This window comes from Molossus molossus, unplaced genomic scaffold (genome assembly GCF_014108415.1).
Source record: "Molossus molossus isolate mMolMol1 unplaced genomic scaffold, mMolMol1.p scaffold_m16_p_8, whole genome shotgun sequence".
NCBI lineage: Eukaryota > Metazoa > Chordata > Mammalia > Chiroptera > Molossidae > Molossus > Molossus molossus.
In genome coordinates this window covers 2,607,219-2,624,447 of record NW_023425402.1, presented here as the reverse complement: position 1 = coordinate 2,624,447, position 17,229 = coordinate 2,607,219, and the positions used below count along the sequence as shown (strand labels likewise).

General features: G+C 53.9%; 1 protein-coding gene and 1 non-coding gene across 5 annotated transcripts; both read right to left on the bottom strand.

Annotated features, from left to right (window-relative positions):
• Positions 1 to 221: 221 nt before the first annotated feature.
• PRRC2A (proline rich coiled-coil 2A) lies at positions 222 to 16,029 on the bottom strand. 4 transcript variants are annotated; one of them, XM_036248197.1, is made up of 31 exons: positions 15,906 to 16,029; positions 13,580 to 13,754; positions 12,886 to 13,063; positions 12,427 to 12,526; positions 12,272 to 12,344; positions 11,793 to 11,936; positions 11,494 to 11,645; positions 11,214 to 11,293; positions 10,922 to 11,064; positions 10,196 to 10,286; positions 9,867 to 10,083; positions 8,897 to 9,371; positions 8,302 to 8,492; positions 7,813 to 8,101; positions 6,919 to 7,129; positions 4,879 to 6,723; positions 4,280 to 4,557; positions 3,953 to 4,083; positions 3,611 to 3,740; positions 3,436 to 3,521; positions 3,013 to 3,246; positions 2,723 to 2,863; positions 2,537 to 2,608; positions 2,271 to 2,444; positions 2,002 to 2,084; positions 1,613 to 1,820; positions 1,428 to 1,526; positions 1,086 to 1,292; positions 872 to 963; positions 674 to 764; positions 222 to 546 (listed from the first exon to the last, which is right to left on the bottom strand). In XM_036248197.1, exons 2-31 carry the CDS (start codon positions 13,689 to 13,691, stop codon positions 406 to 408), a joined length of 6,468 nt encoding a protein of 2,155 aa, XP_036104090.1. In that variant the 5' UTR covers positions 13,692 to 13,754; positions 15,906 to 16,029; the 3' UTR covers positions 222 to 405. The 4 variants fall into 4 exon arrangements, with proteins under 4 accessions (XP_036104090.1, XP_036104089.1, XP_036104091.1 ...); XM_036248196.1 differs by lacking the exon at positions 15,906 to 16,029 and adding an exon at positions 15,557 to 15,703; XM_036248198.1 differs by lacking the exon at positions 15,906 to 16,029 and adding an exon at positions 15,277 to 15,324.
• Positions 13,254 to 13,384, bottom strand: LOC118622125. The gene has a single exon (XR_004957944.1). It is a non-coding gene; the product is annotated as a small nucleolar RNA SNORA38 (small nucleolar RNA).
• Positions 16,030 to 17,229: the final 1,200 nt, after the last annotated feature.

Here is a 17,229-nt window from a genome sequence, read left to right as displayed (position 1 = left end):
GATGAAAAAAAATACCAAAACAAGAAAACTTAACAAAAATACAAAAACAAGATACAATAAAAATGATTAAGTTGTGAGGGAGTTTGTTAGAAAAGATCACTGGGGTTAAGTAACAATTAGTTCTCTGACTGAACCTACTCTACAGATTACTTGGCACTGTTATGTATGCTACAAGAGATTGTAAACAACCAACCTACCACCCCCCAATCATTTTGGAAATATTTTTTAAATTCTTTTATTATTATTATTTTTTTAACAAATGGCCCCAGGGATAGGGGACCAGGGGAGCAGGGAGGAGGGGAAGCGAGGCCCCAGCCCCACAAACCCTCCCACCCACCCCTTTTCCCCCTTATATATTTATAATCTATATACAAGGCCTGGGGGGTAGGGGCAAGGGGAACTCCCTCAGCGGGGTGGAGGCAACCTAGGCTCCTTGTCCCCTCGGGACCCAGGCTCTTCTGCCTGTCGGGAAGACCCTTCTCGGGAAGGTGGCCCTGTCCGCTCCCAAGGCTTCGGCATCCAGCGTAGGGCGTCAGGTGGGGAGGCCTGGGGGGCAGGTACATGTGGAAGAGGAAGTAGGGCTCCATTCACACTGGGAGGTCAGGAATGGAAGGACAGACTTGGGTAGTAACTTGAGAATTCAGACTGGGGGACATGGGGATTTCTCCCTCACCTGCTGGTGAAGGTCAATGTGCTGGGTGCGGAAGACACCACTATAGGTAGAGGGTGGGGCTTTGAGACGGGAACTGAGGCCAGAGAAAGACCTAAAGGAGAAAAAGTGTTTAGGGCAAACTTAAGACCTGCCCCCACATCCCCAAAGTAAGAAAGGCCTTAGAGGTGCGCAGTCTGCATCCCCAGTCCCTTCTCTTGCCTTCCAGCTGGGGGAGTTCGTGATGACCCGGGTCCCCCAAGGTTGCTCAGTTTTCGATAATCCTGGAACGGCTTTAGTTCTACTGGGTGAAGCTAAAGGAAAAACAACCCATGAGCCTCCCGTCTCTCAACCCATTCATCTTGAGAGAACGAACGCCACCCTCCCCTTCCCCTAACTCTTGGAGTTGCTTAGCACTACAGTTCCTGTACCTTACCTCTGCTCGCCCCAAGCTAGGGGGGAAGGGCCTGGCAGGTGAAGGCAGCACCCGAGGAGCAGGTGGGGGCCGCACAGCCAAACTGGGGGGCTGCAGAGCAGGGCCCACAGGTAACAGAGAAAGGGGAGGTGGGGCAGGAGGCGGCGCTGGTGGCAGGGAGCCAAAGTTCACCATAGGCAGCTGTGAGTCCACCATGGGTAGAAGCATCTGTAACAAGAAATATGGGTCTGTGTTGGGGGCAGAGAGAAATGTCAGAAAACCGTAGATAGAGTCAAAACAAATTAAAAAAACCAGAGGTTGGACAGAAAGAAACTGAAGGGGAAGTGGAAAGATAAAAAGTACCTGCTGGGCAGGTGCCCCTGAGGGGAGGAAGCCACTCTGGCTGCCAGGTTGCAGAGCAGTTGAATAAAAATCTGAGGGGGACGGCAGATCCTGGCGCACCTGTTGGGCATTGGGGAAATTATGTCAACTCCTCCAAAAGCATTCTCCTCCACCCACTAGCTCCCTAAGCCCTGCCCACCTCTTACCTGAAGCAAGGGTGGGTCAGGAAGAGGGCTGGGGCAGAAGGCTGGAGAGTACAGAAAGGAAGGTGGAGGGTAGAGAACTCCAGCCGGCAACTTCCCCAGCTCTGTTGCTTGCAGTGCTGAGAAATCCAGAAACTGGCCCTTGACAGCCACCCCCGAAAGCAGTGCTGAGGGGGGTGCTGGGCCTGGGGGGAGGTACAGGGGCTGTGACCTGGAAAGACATTGGGGCAAGGGGGAGGAAAGGTGTCGGAGTCGGCCAGTCATTTATCCCTTCAGTCTGAGTACTGCTTTAAGTCTACTAGCTTCTGGTACTTAGAAATGCCCCTCCCCACTCTCCCCAGAAGCATGGCTCCATTTCCTTGTGACACCCACCCACCGGCATCTGGTCTTACCTGTAAGAGTGTACTGAGGGTGTCCCAGAGCGGAAGCCTCCATTGTTGGGATGTAACTGAGAGTCTATGGCTCCCCCTGAGACCTACAGAAGAGCAAAGCTGGACTAGCTCCAGTTTCTCTGGTCAAGAAAAGCTCACCCACCCCACCACCTACAGTAAAAGGAAGAAAAATTAAATGACAAAAAATATTTTAAAACTATACAGATACTGGAAAGGCTTTGTTGTAAGGGATAGCAGGCAGAAAGGGGTCATGGGACAGGAAGACCTACCTGAGAGCTGGGAGGCCCAGGGCTGCCATAGAAGATCTCAGGGTACAAGCGCGGGCCTGAGGAGCTGGGCTCTGGGGCACAGTGCCCAGAACCTAGGTTCTTGGATTGTGGTTGTGGCTCGGTGGAGGCAGAAGCACTAGGGAGCAGCTCCCACTCTCGGGATATAGGTATGGCCTGGAAAGGAGAAGCCTTGTCAAGAGGGCTCTCTGGGCCATCCTCTCCAGAAATCTGAGACCTTTCCACCAAAGGCTCCCTCTCCTATGTACCTCAGTGACCGATGCTGTTAGCGCCTTCTCTGCTGTTACACTGTCTCCTGCCACTAGGTGCATGTCTGAATCCTGTGATCATGAGCAAGGGAAGATTGTCCCGATTCAGATGTGTCCTCCAGTCCCCCTCCAGTTCTTCCCTTCTCTCCACCCAACCCAAGATACCCAGATACAGCCCACACACACCTTCTCACTGGTGCCAAACTGGACTGGGGGGCTGGGTCGATGGGATGGCCGCAGGGAACCAGGCTCAGGCCCTCGGTCTATACGCTGCAATCGTTCTGTGCCAATGGGACCGGGGGGCAGAGGCTGCTCCCGGGGCAGCTCCTGGGTTGGGGAACACAGTAAACTGGGGTTGGGGGAAGAAAACTGAAGCCCAAAATAAGGGTATCCCAGAACACATAGAAGGGGAAACGAAGGTAGGGCTATAGCCGGAGTCCCAGAAACACTCCGCTTACCCTTTCTTGGCCTTTTACCTTTCTGTCCCCATCAGGGGGGGCAAGTGGCCGTCTCCTAGGAGGTTCAGAGGGTTCAGAGCCAGGTAGACCCTCACCAGGAACAGCATTCAGGGGTGAGGGGCCTCCAGGCCGCTTGGGGGGCCCCTCTGCTGCCCCCTTGAGTCCTCCATCAGGGGAACTTCGCTGGCTGCAGGGACCTGACGATACCTGAGAATCCCCACTCAGGTCCACCCCACTGTCAGACTGACTCATCTGAGGGGAGTGGAGAAGGAGTTAGTTAACTAGGGTAAAAAACACCCTAATACCTGACTGGTATACATAGACAAACTGTAGACAGGAAACAACTATATGAGGGAACCCAGACCCAACCCAGAACAGATGAGGAAGTGGCCAGTGCTCGATAAAACCCCACCTCAGACACTCCCTCCTGTCCTCACTCACCTCTGTGCCAGCCACGTCCTCAAAAGGACTCAGGGGTTCCATCCAAGGCTCCATGGGGCCAGGCCGGTAACTCTTCCGACTAGTGGCTGGGAAGAGCACCAATGGACAGAGGATGTAAGGACGACACTTGTGAGGCCCATCTAGCTCTCCGCCGGTCCTGCTCAGCTTTACTCACCAGTATGTAAACGATTCCAGATGTGAGGGGTCAGGGCTTCTGTTCCTGCATCTCTGGACTCTCTCTGAGGGCCTGGGCCCTCAGGTTTAGGGCCCAAGAATCCAGAGCTATGAGAAGGTGGCAAAGATTCCTAAAGGTGAGAAAGATCAGAGGCAAAACATGAATGAGCTGGGAACTGGGGAACTTCAAGAACCAGGACAGCGCAGTGAGGGGCAATGCGGGGCAGGTAGGAGCATGCAGCGCCGCACGCTGAGACTTCGGGGTGGGAACAGGCAGGGTGGAGAAAGGTGTGAGAGCCCTTGGAGTGGGCAATGAAGCACAATCTCAAGCCCCATCCCTCACCTCCTGCAGCAGCTCCGGTTTTCTGGGAGGCCGCTCCCGCCGTTTGGGGGGGAAGGGATTAACCCCGGCACAATCCTGGGGAGTCCCGCCCACCCCCCTCACCATCGGCCCTGGCTCCTCGAAGTGGAGGTCTGGGGAAAAGGGGAAATCCGTCAGCACCAGCCTCGCTCTATTACTGACCCCAGCATTTCCTCCTTGCCCCACACCCCAATCCCTCCATCCCCACTAGATGCAGACATCCAGCAACAGGGTCCCCAAGCCAGACTCTTCCCCCTTCAACACCTGACCTGTGGGGACACAGTCCCACCCTTAGCTCCTCCAGCTTACCAGAACTGATGCTAATGCTGCTGTTGTTGGCCCTCTGAGGGTCATAGCGGGTTGGGGGCTGAGGGGAGGGGCCTTGAGGGGTTTGTGGAGGCCCAGGCTTGGGCCTTGGGTGCCCTCCTGGTGCAGCTGCACTCCCCTGGCGGCTGCTGAGCTGGGCCAGAGCCTGTTGGATGCCAGCAGGGTTGCTGTGGATCACTTGGTCCAGGCGGAAGACAGCAGAACTGCTGGGGGGCGGGGGAGGCAAAGGAAGCCCTGCGGGACGCTCCTCCGGAGGGCGGCTGAAAGAAAATAGATCAGCTTCAGAATTCGCCAAATTGTTACCCTTTCCCTACAAAACTCTTTCAACCTCTGTTCTTCCCTGTGCAAATCCAGGTGTCTCCAAGCTTTTCTAAGGAATTCTAAGAGTAGAGTGAATGAGGGATAGGTGGGTGTTCCTGACTCTATCAACTGCTTCCCAGCTCCTTCAGGCAGACATGGATATCCTAGGGCCTAACAGCCCTCGGGTCTCCAAACACCACCACCCAACCTTCCCTTTCGCACATGTCTCCCCTCCCCCAATTTCTTAAACTTAAGAACAAATTTAGCCTGTGCCTACCCACCTTCGGTTCTTGGGAGAGGGCCAGCTCCGCTTGTCCCCTCGCCCTGGGCCGGTCCTCCCTCCAGGACCCCCACCTCCTCCACTGCTGCCAGCCTTGCTGCTGGGGCCTGGGCGCCGGCTCTGCCTGTCCATGCTGGGCCGCTGGCTTGAGAAGCTCCGCTTGCTCAGATCCTTGGCTCTCTGGCTCAGATCGCCACGAGACATGTTTGAAATGCCCGGTCCAGCGCCACCGCCCCCACCCCCAGTTCCCACAATCTTGGGGGTCAGCTGTGCTGGTGGGGGAGCCTCCTTGTCCCCGCGGCGCTCGCTGGCAAAGTCGCTGCTCTCAGATGCAGTCTCCCACTCCTCATTGGCCTGGTCTGAGTTCTGGTTTGACAGATCAGGAGACTTGGCAGCTGCCCGGCGGGGTGGCGGAGGCACTGCCCCTGCTGTGAGGGCCTCCTCTGGTCCTGGGCTGCAGGCTGGAAGGGCTGGGGAAGAGCGCTTGCCCTCGGTCCCTCTGGCAGCACATTCCCGTTCCTGCTTCAGCCTCCGAAACCTAGGTGGTTTGTCCTGCTGCTGAGCCCTCCCATGTCGCCTCCTTCGAGGCCGCTCTCCGTCTTCCACACCCACGCCCAGGTTGCTGCCTGCACTGCTGCCTCCGCGGGCCATGGGGGACAGAGGCCCTGGGATCAGCTTCTCTTTCAAAGGCTCCTTACTTGGCAAAGGACCAGCTGGAGGCTTCTTGGGGGCCAGAGACTTGGCTGGAGTGCTCCAGCCAGGGCAAATGGGTGGAGGGAGCCGCCCTCCACCCCGGCCCCGGCGGGATGGCACCCCTCTAGGAGTGAAGACTCGTCCACCACGGGCAGTAGAAAAACGAGCTGGGGCTGGTGAAGGAGCTGCTGATGGTGGGGGAGCAAGAGGGACCTGGGAGAGAACACCTTCCTTGGGTGGGGGGGCCTCCTTGTCTGAGGGGGCCAGATCGCTCTCATGGGTCTCGCTGCCTGTTTCCGAGCCCCGTTGCCGGCGTCGCTTGGGGATTTCTTCATACTCGGACCCCTCACTTCGTGTCTCGCTGGCAGTGCGACCTCGGGGAGCAGGGGGGTGGCTGGGTCCCCCTGCCGCACCTCCACGCCCATCATCTCCACGAAACTCTCGGTAACTGCGGAACTCTCGGCTTCGGGCTCCACGCCCTCGTCCCCCATAGGTCCCCCGGAAACCTCTCCCTCTGGCAAAATACTCGCCTCGACCCCGACCCCGGCAGGAGGTAGGACCCACTCTCTCATATGAATAGTCCCTCCGAAGCCTTGGGGCCGGTGAAAGGTTCCCACTAGGTGCAGTCTCCTTGGGGCCCCCCATCTTCCCTTTTGCTATCTTGAGTGGGTCTGGCTTTGAGACCTTGAGGGTTTCATCCCCCTGTTCCAGGGGCTTGGGAGGCAGCTCTTCGACTTTTGTAGGTGGTGGGGGTTTCTTTATAGGCCCAGCCCGGCGGGGAGGCGCCCCTGGCTCCTCTGGAGGAACCCCACGACGACTACTGCCTGGGCGCGGGCCCCAGCGGGTCTCAGTGCGGCTCTCTCTGCGAGCTGCTTGGGGGCCTTGGCTTCCAACTCCACGGGTGGGTTTTCGGTTGGCTTCTGGCCCTGTTAGCTGTGGCGTTTCCTCCTTGGGGGTCTCCTTCTTGGGCGGTGAAGCTTGTGTTTTGGCTGCCTCGTCATTGCCTGGGGACCAGGGGAGTGGACGGGGCCCTGGGGCAGCTGGCTCCTCCAGAGGGAAGCGAGGGATGGGAGGCCCAGGGGCTCCATTTTCAGGAAAGCCGGGATAACTGGCCAGATAGGTTGGTGGGGGAGGTACTGGAGGGGTCTCACTCCTGAAGAGAGAGACAAAGAATGGAAATGAACATCTCAGGACGAGAAAAACTGAAACTAGATGGGGAAACAGAACACTTCATTATGACCTCAACACTCCTTTCATGTTTACCTCTATCACCTCATCAATAGCCCAGCGTCTCTCCTCCTAGCCTTGATACTTCCACTAGGAACTCACCAGTTTCTCTCTCACTCACCTCAATCCCTTGTCATCCACATCGGCAGCCTGTCGCAGTGGTGAGGTAAGTGGGCGAGGGTCAGTGGATGTGGTGGTGAAGACATCTCCTACCCAGGCCAACTTTGGATCCACTGGTGGGGTGCCCCGATCCCGTAAGAGGGGGGCTGCATGGCGCTCAAATGGCTCTGAGCTTGAGCCTCCACTGTCTGAGCGCTCCCGGGGAACGAGGCCTGAGGAAACAATAACCTTTTCTCACACGATAGGCCAATAAGCATCTCCCCAGTCTAATCCTCCCAGTCAGTTAAGTCAACATCGGCTCCTCTTTTTTTTTAGAGTGGGAAGGAGAGAGAGAGGAAGGGAGAGAGAAAGAGAAACATTGACGTGAAGGGACACATCGAGTGGCTGCCACCCGCACGACCAACCAGGGCCGGGGACAAACTGCAACCGAAGTACGTGCCCTTAGCGGGAACCGAACCCGGGTCTCTCCGGACCGCAGGCCGACGCTCTAACCGCTGAGCCAAACCGGCCAGGGCTACCTTTTTTTTTTTGGTACGTGCCCCTAGCGGGAACTGAACCCAGGACTCTCTGGTCCGCAGGCCGATGCTCCAACCGCTGAGCCAAACCGGCCAGGGCTCCTCTACCTCTTAATCCCAGAAGTCTGGGCCTCCCAAACAGGGTCAGCCATGCAGCTTCCCAGTAAATCAATCAATCAATCAATCAATCAAACAATCAATCAATCCTCTCCAAGTAAATCCTGGCCAAAAAAGGACCACTGTTTCTTTCTTCCCCAAGCCCATCCCTGTCACAAAGCTACCTCAGCAGTGCTAAGCATGTGCCCATGCCTCCTTCACTGGGGGCCCTTTACCCAACAGCAAGATGTGGGCCCCACGTTCCAGGACTAAAGGCCCCTTACCAGAGGGGTGCACACCAGGAGGATAGAAGTCCAGAGGGGGTCGGCCCTGGAGTAGCCGGGGGTCCACATAAGGAGGAATCATCATCCAACGGGGATCAAAGTTCATTGGGGGCATGGGTGGGGGCCGGCCCAGAGCACCTGGGTACAGGGCCTTGGGGGGTGGAGCCTGTGGAGCTGGCACAGCCCCCATGGTCACAGGCTGTGGTGGTGACGGGGGCACTGGGGCAGGTGGGGTAGAGCCCTGTTGATGCTGCTGCCACTGCTGCTGTTGCTGCTTCAAGAGCTGCTCCTGAGGAGGTAAGAGAGGTGTCAAGGCTCCCACCCCCAGACAGAAGAACTAGCACAGAAACCAGTCAACACACGTGGCATATACCCAAACCAGATGGAGAAAGAACTGGTAGAAGGGCCCAAAAGGGAACTAATGAACACTATAAAGGTTGGAGCTAGGGAGAGAAGCAGCCCTTAAGAGATGAAGTAACTTGACCTTACCTGCTGCTGTCGCTGGAATCGAGGAGGCAATGACTTCTGATATTTGGGGTAGCCCAAGCCCTGGCCTGGGGGCTGTCGGATGGGACCAACCCCATCACCCTTAGATTCCACCTTTGGGGCTGGGGGTGTGGTAGGAGAAGGAACCTCTTCTGGTGGTTCAGGACACTCTTTTGAGGGCAGTTGGGGATCCACTGCATTGATGAAAAGACAACTATCAGAGTGGCCCAGCCCACCACAGACATTCCATGAACACCCCCACAATTTCAGCTCTCACCTCTACTTCGCTAAGGATCTTTCCCACTTACAACACATAAAACACTTCACAGCCTCTCAAGAGCCAATGGTATGGTGGAATTAACATCCCACGAAACCAACAAAACACTTTAGAGTCTTGCTCCACATGAGGCTGTGGATAGTGGTTTCAGGTCACTGCTATTAAGGAATTCAGGTAAAAAAACCTCTCCCTCACACTTACAATCCAACAAGCCCAAACAATTTGCCTTCTATTTCACTTCCTCCCATCCTTCCTACACACAGCCTTGACCCAAGCAGAGAGCAACCTGCCACCTGGTAGCACCTATCCCCATCTCCATACCTGGGCTGGCTTCGAAGCTGCCACTGCTGGTGCTACTGGTACTGCCAACACCACTCACCAGGATGGGAGATGGAGCCACACCTGGAGTGGGGGTGGACTGGGCAGGAGGAGCCTGTGCTGGCTCTTCCGGTTCTTTTTCTGGTGTTGGGGCTGGTGCTGGTGAAGGAGCTGGAGGTGTGGGGAGTTCTTTGGGGACAGCAGGTGGTGGCACTGGGGCAGGAAGGGCAGCAGGTGGGGCAGCAGGCTCTGCTTTGAGCCGCTTGTCTGGTGCCCCAAACTTCTCATCAAGTCGCTTGAGCTTCTCAGCACAGGCTGCCCGACGCTCCTCCTGCATACGGCGTTCTTCCTCTTCTCGTCGTCGCCGGGCCCGCTCCACGGCCAGGGAGATCTCAGATGAAGACTGCTTTCGCCGCTGCCGCCACGCTTCATCCTCGTCTTCAGGAGCTGGGGGCTTGCAGGGTGGACCCCCACGATCCTGTCAATGGGCAGACCCAGCGGGGCCAGAGGTGTCAGTCATTATATTTACGATCTCTCTTATAGACTGATCAGCTGTCTCTAGCTATAGGTGCAAGGACCAGGCCTTGGGTTGATGGCCTCTCTAGGTTGGAACAAACCCATCATTTTTTATTTTTGGTGGTACGTGCCCCTAGCAGGAACCGAACCCAGGACTCTCTGATCTGCAGGCTGACGCTCAACTGCTGAGCCAAACTGGTCAGGGCTCATCATCTTAATCTTCATTTCCTTTCTTCTTTCAGAAGTCCAAACACCCGGGCCTCTAGCACCCCAATTTCACCCCAACACCCCTAGCACCAAGGATGTTCCAAACCTTGTCAGAGATTCTCTAAAGCTCTACACTTCCTACAGCCCATTTTCAACCCACTTTCCAGCTTCCTCTATTACTGCTCCTTCAATCACAGCTGATAGTATCAGTCACAACTGACCCCCTCAAACCCTCATTGTAGACACTCACTGGGTAATCGCCAGGGGGGCCCCAGTTCCCAGTGGGGCCCCGGTGAGGTGGGGGTGGAGGAGGCTTTGGGGCAGAAGGCCCCGACTCTGTCTCTGGAGGCCGAGAAGTCTCTACCCAGGCTGTCTTGGGAGGAGGCGGGTCACTGCCGGTGTGGTTGCCCTTTTTGCCATCTGCTTCAGGGGGCTGTTCCTCACCAGCAGCTGACTGGGACTCCTTGCTGTGAGCAGACCAACAGTGGATTTAAAATCAGTGGCAACCCAGCTCCTTTAAGAGTGTAATTAGCACGAGAGAAACTGAGCCCAGCCCCTCCCTAGAGGGCCCTAACTCACTGGCCCTCAGCTCCGTCCTCATCGGAGTCTCGTCCGTCCTCCTCATCACTGAACTTGAGTTTTTCAGTGTAGTCGACCTCCTCATGGGCCCCTGGGGGAAAATGTGAAGAGTAGTAACCCAATCATTCTGCTTGTGACCTCAAGAATCTTCTGGGACACAGTAAGTGTTCTGGAACTATGTGATGAAATGCACCACCATGGCCAGCTACTCCCTCTGAAGTTTGGATCCACTGGTCTTGTCATTCTCAGCCCTTGTAGTTCATTACCAGGACTTGGCTTTCCTCCATGTATCTTCACTACCCACCAATGTCTGCTTTTCTCCCACACAACCCTCTGTTTTTTCCTTACCAGATCCTGCCCTTTTAAAAAACGTTTTTCTTTATTGATTTTAAACAGAGAGCAAGAGCCAAAAAGGGAGAAACATTGATGACAAAGAGCATGGATTGGCCACCTCCTGCATGCCCCTCACTGGGGATCAGGCCCACAACCTGGGCATGTGCCCTGACTGGGAATCAAACCAGTGACCTCTTGGTGCATGGGTCAATACTCAACCACTGAGCCACACCAGCTGGGCCTGCCACGCGCGCATGTGCGTGTGTGTGTTTTCTTTGCATTTCTTCTTTTTCTTGATTCTCAAAAAGTTTTCTTTTTCTTTTGGGAGATGGGGGACTGGGGTAGCCAGGGGCCTTTTAAGACCAAAATGCTTGATCCTTAATACTCACTTACCTGCCCAACCATCATCATTCTCTTGGTCCAACTGGTCAAACTCTTTGAGGTTATCCTCTTTAAGAATGGAAGGCCGACCCATAGGCTCTATAAGGCGCATTGGTGGCCCTGAGCCCCGGGGGCCTACCACGCGGGGAAAACGGCTGTGTATGAAAAAGCAAATAGGAGGGAAGGTAAAAGATAGCAGGGTGTACAACCACATAAAAGACTGAACGCCCTGGTTAGAAAACCTCCCTCCACCAATAGGCATTCCCCCATCCCCAATCACAAACCCAGACCTGGCATTACTCACCTGGGCCCATCAGGGGTGGGGTATCGGTAAGGCCCCTGGGGTCCATAGGGCGGAGGGAATGGGAGATATGGGGGATACATCTGCAAAAGGGCCCAAGAGCAGCTGCTCAGAGGGATGGTCAAAGAGCCTGCTAGCCTGCCAGCTTCCCAGAACTATCATTCTCTCTGTTCTCACTCTATGTCACAGGCCCCTGCTTTCCAGTTGTCCCCTCCAAAGACTAAGTCCTAATTTCTAACTCTAGCTTCCAGTGCAACCAATCCAACAAGATATCTGAACTTACGAAGGGCGGCATCATTCCTCGGTAGGGAGGGAACTGGGGTGGGCCAGAAGGCTGCAGTCCCCCCCGGGGATCATGGCCATGATGAAGTTTGGAGTCTGGGCCCTCCAGCTCATCAGGGCCACGCCCACCTCCGTCCCTCCAAGTTGTAGAATCTGTATTTTGGAAAAGGCAGACAGTGAACAGAGCTGAAAATGATGATGAGCACTTAGCTCTGAGATGGAACAGGGTAATATCCCAGCCAGAAGGTAAACCCTCAACCACCTACCCACACCCTCCCTTCCCAAATGGCAACCACTTACTTTGGGGGCGGAGGCTTGGTCCGGGCCCAGACGACTGTTCGGCAGACTCCCTTTCCTTGGCAGCCTTGTCCTGGTCGCCAGCCGCCTGCAGGGTCGGAAATTCCTCTCGAGAGAATCGTGACAGTAGGCTTGATGCCCTTCCACCTGTTGTGGTTGAGGAGTGGAGCAGGAGACAGAGTATATTTACTGAGGATGCACTGTGAAAGAGGAAGGTTCTGACAGGTACCAAATTATCAGGTTCTTGCCTTCAAACCCACCCCGTCCGTATGCCTTAAGTGCTCATTCCCCAAGAAGCACGGGCAGTTCTGGGATACCCTCCTCACGCTCATATAAGACCGAGACAAACTTGCTCATGTGCTCCATGATACTGATTAAGACCCCAGAAATTTAGCCCAAGACGACTGAGGACACTTCACTGGAGGTACAGTGTAGGGCTCCATGGTGCCCAGAGTGAGCTCCCCAAATAGCCCTGCACTCACCATCTCCATGTGCTCCATGGGTGACGCTGGTTTGTGCCCAGGACTTTACCCCGCTTGGAACCGAAGGAGTGTTCTGGGGAAGCAGAGATAATAAATGGTGATATAGGTGGGGAGCTACCAGCCATTCTTGCTCCCATCTCCTCAATAACAGATACCTCGGGGGCTGCTGGGGGTCGTTTCAGCTGGTTCGAGGCAGGCGTCTGTGAAGCCGGCAGTGGCTGCGATTCCGGCGGCTGAGCGATTGAGGCATCGGAACTGAGGGGATGGAAGGGTAGGAAGCTTATACAGAGCCTGAGGTGCCTCCTCTACTTCTCCAACTGGAGAGTAGGAAATGAATCCAGATATATTTGCTACTACTTACAAATATCGTAACCATATCACCCTGCATAACCTGCCACCCGTCTCTTCATGCTGTTTCTGTCTAACAAAAAGCTAAAGGTACCATTCCTTAGTCATGGAACAAGAGTCCTGGACTAGGCAGGGGAGGGGCTTCCCTCTTTGACTCTGGCTATGTGCCTAGGCTAGACTATGTGCCTAGGCTAGACTAAGTCAGTTCATCCTGAAGTTCAATGTAAAAATACGTATCACTCTAGGTCCCCCAAGCCTCTCTCTACCTCTTGGGGTCGGACTGCTCCTGTTTGCTTGCCCATCCTGTTCCGTCTTTCGGCACTAGTGAGACGTTGGGGTCATTGCCTTTGTTCTCGGCTTTCAGGCTTGGAAGGTTGGCTGGGGGTGGCATACGCCGGGCAATGGCAACTTTCCCAAGACTCTGCAGGCCATGGCGAGGGGCAACTGGAGAAAAGGTGGAGAGAAGGTGAAAAAATGCCTCACATGGTAGATCTGACAGTATCCTAGCCTATGTATCACTTAGGCATCCTCAGTGTCCTACTATCAAACTTCTCTTAGAAACCACCCCTTCCTTTGTCCTCAGCAATCTCTGAAACCCTATCAGGAAGGCTGACAGGCATTACATCCAAGACGCCTATGTGGGATGGTTGATCTTGAGCCCGCAAGGAACAAGCTGGCTCCAGACTTCTCCAAGTCCACATTTCTTTGCCTCCAATTCTTACGTGTCCAAAGACAGGGAACCACAGACACGCCTTTGTAGGAGGGTAATTGGTGTTTACCCAAAGCCCAATGTCTTCTACAGAATCCAAGATATAGCTGTGGAGTCTCTGGTGTTCCTCTAGTATTTTTTTTTTTTTTAATAAACTGTACTGTAGCCATTTCCCTTCAAAGAGCTCTAAAACACATGCCCCATTGATACCCAGCCTCCAATAATTAGGAGCATCTTTGCAGGACTCTCACCAGTGGGTTTCTGGATCTCTAAGGACTTGCCCTTATACGTATCAAACAGGTTGAGCGAGGAATACTTCTTTCCATCCTTCCCCTTGGCAGTCGGCCCCGAGCGATCGGACATTGCGCTGGAAGCTCATTGAGTACGTTGGGTCCTACAGGCACTTCCCCCGAAACGTGCCGGAGCCTGTGAGCCAAACACCACGTGTTTCAGTTTCTGCTCCCTTTAGACTCCAATAGACGATCCCTTTTGTTCTTATTAGGAGCCCAGATATGTGGCCCTCTGGTATCTTTTCCTTCAGCCTATTCAAACTCTTCAATCCCTTTAAGCAACCATGATTTAATCACTTCCCACAGTGCCCAAATACCATGTTCCCTCTCACCCAGACACCTCTTGCCAAGGAAATACAAATAAAAATCTAGTTTCCTCCTAATACGAAGACTCTCCTTTCTGTGCCAGTCTGTAAAGGATAACCACCTCTTCATTATCCCTACAAATAATAATCTCTTCACCAAAATCATTTTAAAAACCCACAATAAAACAGGGCAAATTCAAGCCCCCCCAAAACCAGAAAGAGTCATACAGCTCTATCATGCAAGGAACAAAGCTTTAGATCCCCGATTTATTAGATACCCTAACTGTGCCCAGGTTCCATTCCCAGTACCTCACTCCATCTGAGGGAGGTTTGCAGGAAGGTATGCCGGAGTTTAAGAATTTTATGAGCTTGCTCAGCCAGACTGGGGGATGGTGCCAGAGAATTCCTCATGAAGATAGGATTTTAAACACTCCCAAGGTACTGAACCCCAAGTATTTAGAATACCCCACCCTTTACTACACTTGCCCCCATCCCAGCTCTTGGGGAAAATATCTTGTCTGCAGGTGCAATGCTGGCAGGTTCTGGCTTACCCTATGTAGATGTGAGAAAAACAAAGCATTATGGAGCCACACTTCAAGAGTACCCTGTAACCATGAGCCCAAGGCCAAAGCCAACTTCATTTTCCTATCCTCAGTAAGAAAGTCCAACTGTAGTCATTTCTCCTTCTAATACCCCCTGCTCCCCAAGCAGGCAAAACTCTGCACGTCAGTCGCTTTGGGACTAACCAGGCAATGGTTTACAAGGGGAATGGTGTAAAGGAAAGAGATGGGAGGGGGTGGGAAATCCAGACAGGGTCAGGATGAAAACTAAAATTGGGGAGAACTTTAGAACAGATTAGATGAGAGGATGGGGACTGCTTTGTAAGTGTTTAAGGAGGCCAATCTTTGAAAAATATATGAAGGAAAAGGGGATAAAAGAGTCTCAAGAGACTAAGACTAATAAAAGAATGAAGACGAAAGCAGGTGGGAAATAATACACGTAAGCAGAAATGATAGGAAAAGGATGCAGAGCAAAGTTAAGGGGTTAGTGTCAAGAGACCAGCAAGAAGTGGGGTGTTAGGGTACTAAAGAAAAGAAGGAATAAGAAAAAGGAAAAAGGAAGAGAGATGGAGGTACGTAGAGAGCAAATACACGGGATAAAAGCAAGATTCCAGAGTGGGAGTGACTCGACGCAAAAAGGGGCGTCAAGAAGAGGGCCCTTGCGCTGGGTGATGGAAGTGGGAAGGAGACTCTCCAAGAGGACCTTCGGGCGCGGCCCACCCCACAGCGGCGGCGAAGGGGGCCCACAGAGAGGGGTGAGATGTCAGCAGCACAGCGGAGGATGGGGAGTTACCGGTCCAGGAGAGGGGGGTCGCCCCATTAAGTCACGAAGGTGGAGTGGGTAAGGGCAGGATATAGACTCTGGGCAAGGGGCTGGAAGTGCTGGTCCCAAGGAGGTGGTATCGGAGGGGGAGGGGCAAGGCAGGCCCCGGCTGTAGGAGGACAAAATGGCGGCGGCTAATGGCAGCTTGTCCTCCCCCCCCCCCCCCGGGCCCGCCACCACCGCCGCTGCTACTGCCACCACCGCTCCCGCGCTGAAAAAAGGCGTAAGCACTCGGCTCGCCCAGACTCACCTGGCCGGGTGCGCGGGGATCCGAGACCGGGGCCCAGGGGCTCCCCGGGGTGGGATGGCGGTGGGGCGGGGGCGGATGGCGGCGGATGGCGCCGGGTTCGGCTCCTCCCGTCTCCCTCGCTCCCTCCGCGGTAGGGCTCCGACTAACGGCCCATCCGGGCAACCGCCGCCCCCGGGAGCGTCTCCCCACTCCCGCCTCCCTCCGCGCCTAGACACGCCTCTTGATTTGCATAAAGGGCGGAACGCTCTCTACCCTATCCCTCTTTTTTTCCAGGGCTGTTCTTATTTGAAAAAAAAAGCAGGGCGTGAGGAGCAGGCGTAAGGTATTTGCATAAAAAGGAGGGACTTACAGGCGCTAGGGCGCCGATTGGCTGAAGTGGCGGGCCCCCTTGTCGGCCGTTGAGACGTGTTGATAGGGCGGGAATGTGGCGCCAGTCGGCTGGGCAGTTGAGGCTCAGAATTTGCACGGGGGATGGGGGAAGAGGCGGAGCCCGTGCGTCGTGCGTTCGTGGGAAGATAGGAGCGGAGACACGTACAGACGCCAAGAGTGGAAAGGAATGATGCGGTGTCGGTGGTACTTTCCGCGGAGGAGACGGAGCGGGAGGACGGGGCGGAAGGAATTAGAGGCCAGAGGGCGGAGCATACGTAACCAGGATAGAGTCTCAACTCACGCATCCTTTCGCGAGAGGTGAAAGCACCAGAGGGGCGGGGCCTTTATTAAATCACGTCATGCAAATAAGGTGGATAAACAAGCCAATCGAAGGGTCCAGAGCAGTGTATCATCCGCGCAAGTCGCTGGGGGAACTCACAGTTCTACTTATTTGCATAATATACGCAAATAATTTGAACAAAGATAGACTAGGAATGACCTATTCATCAAAATGTTGGCAACCAATGACAAGACGGACATTTAATTTTATAACATAATTTTCTTAAAAAAAATTTTTTCCTTTATTGATTTTAGAGTGGGAGGAAGTGAGGGGGAGAGAGAGAGAAACATCATGGATGGGCCACCTCTGGCATGCCCCCCACTGGGGATCCGCCCACAACCTGGGCATGTGTCCTGATCAGGAATCCAATAGGCATCTTAGGCATCTTCTTGGTGCATGGTTCCATGCTCAACCACTGAACCACACTGGCTGGACCTAACATAATTTTCAAGAAGATATTTGTATATCTGATATTGTTGGTAATTTGCGTTCTCTTCACAATGGGTTTCATTCTACAAAATGCAGTACTTTCCCCTCCTTTGTATCGTTTTACTGTCCTACTTATTACTGTGCTCCAATCAGACCTATCACCTGATCAGCAAATTATTCAACAACTAGGTTTTGAAGGCGCTGGAGATATGCACAGATTACAGAAGTAGGGAATAAAATCAGACTGTGCCTGGGAAGGTTATGAAATGCTTCTAGGAAAATGTGACTCTTACTAAGAGATATGAAGAACTAATGAGGATTTAACCAGGTTTGAGAAGAGGGTGCGCATCTCAGGCCCAGTGAACTGATGAGTGGAGGCATGGGTATGGGGACCTGTGCCTAAACTGGTGTGGCTAAATTAAGGGACTGACACTGAAAAATGAGAGCAGAAAAATTAGCAAGAATCCAATAATATTATCCCGAGTCTCATTAAAATAGTTGAGATTAATTCAGTTCTCAAACGTTCTGAGTGATT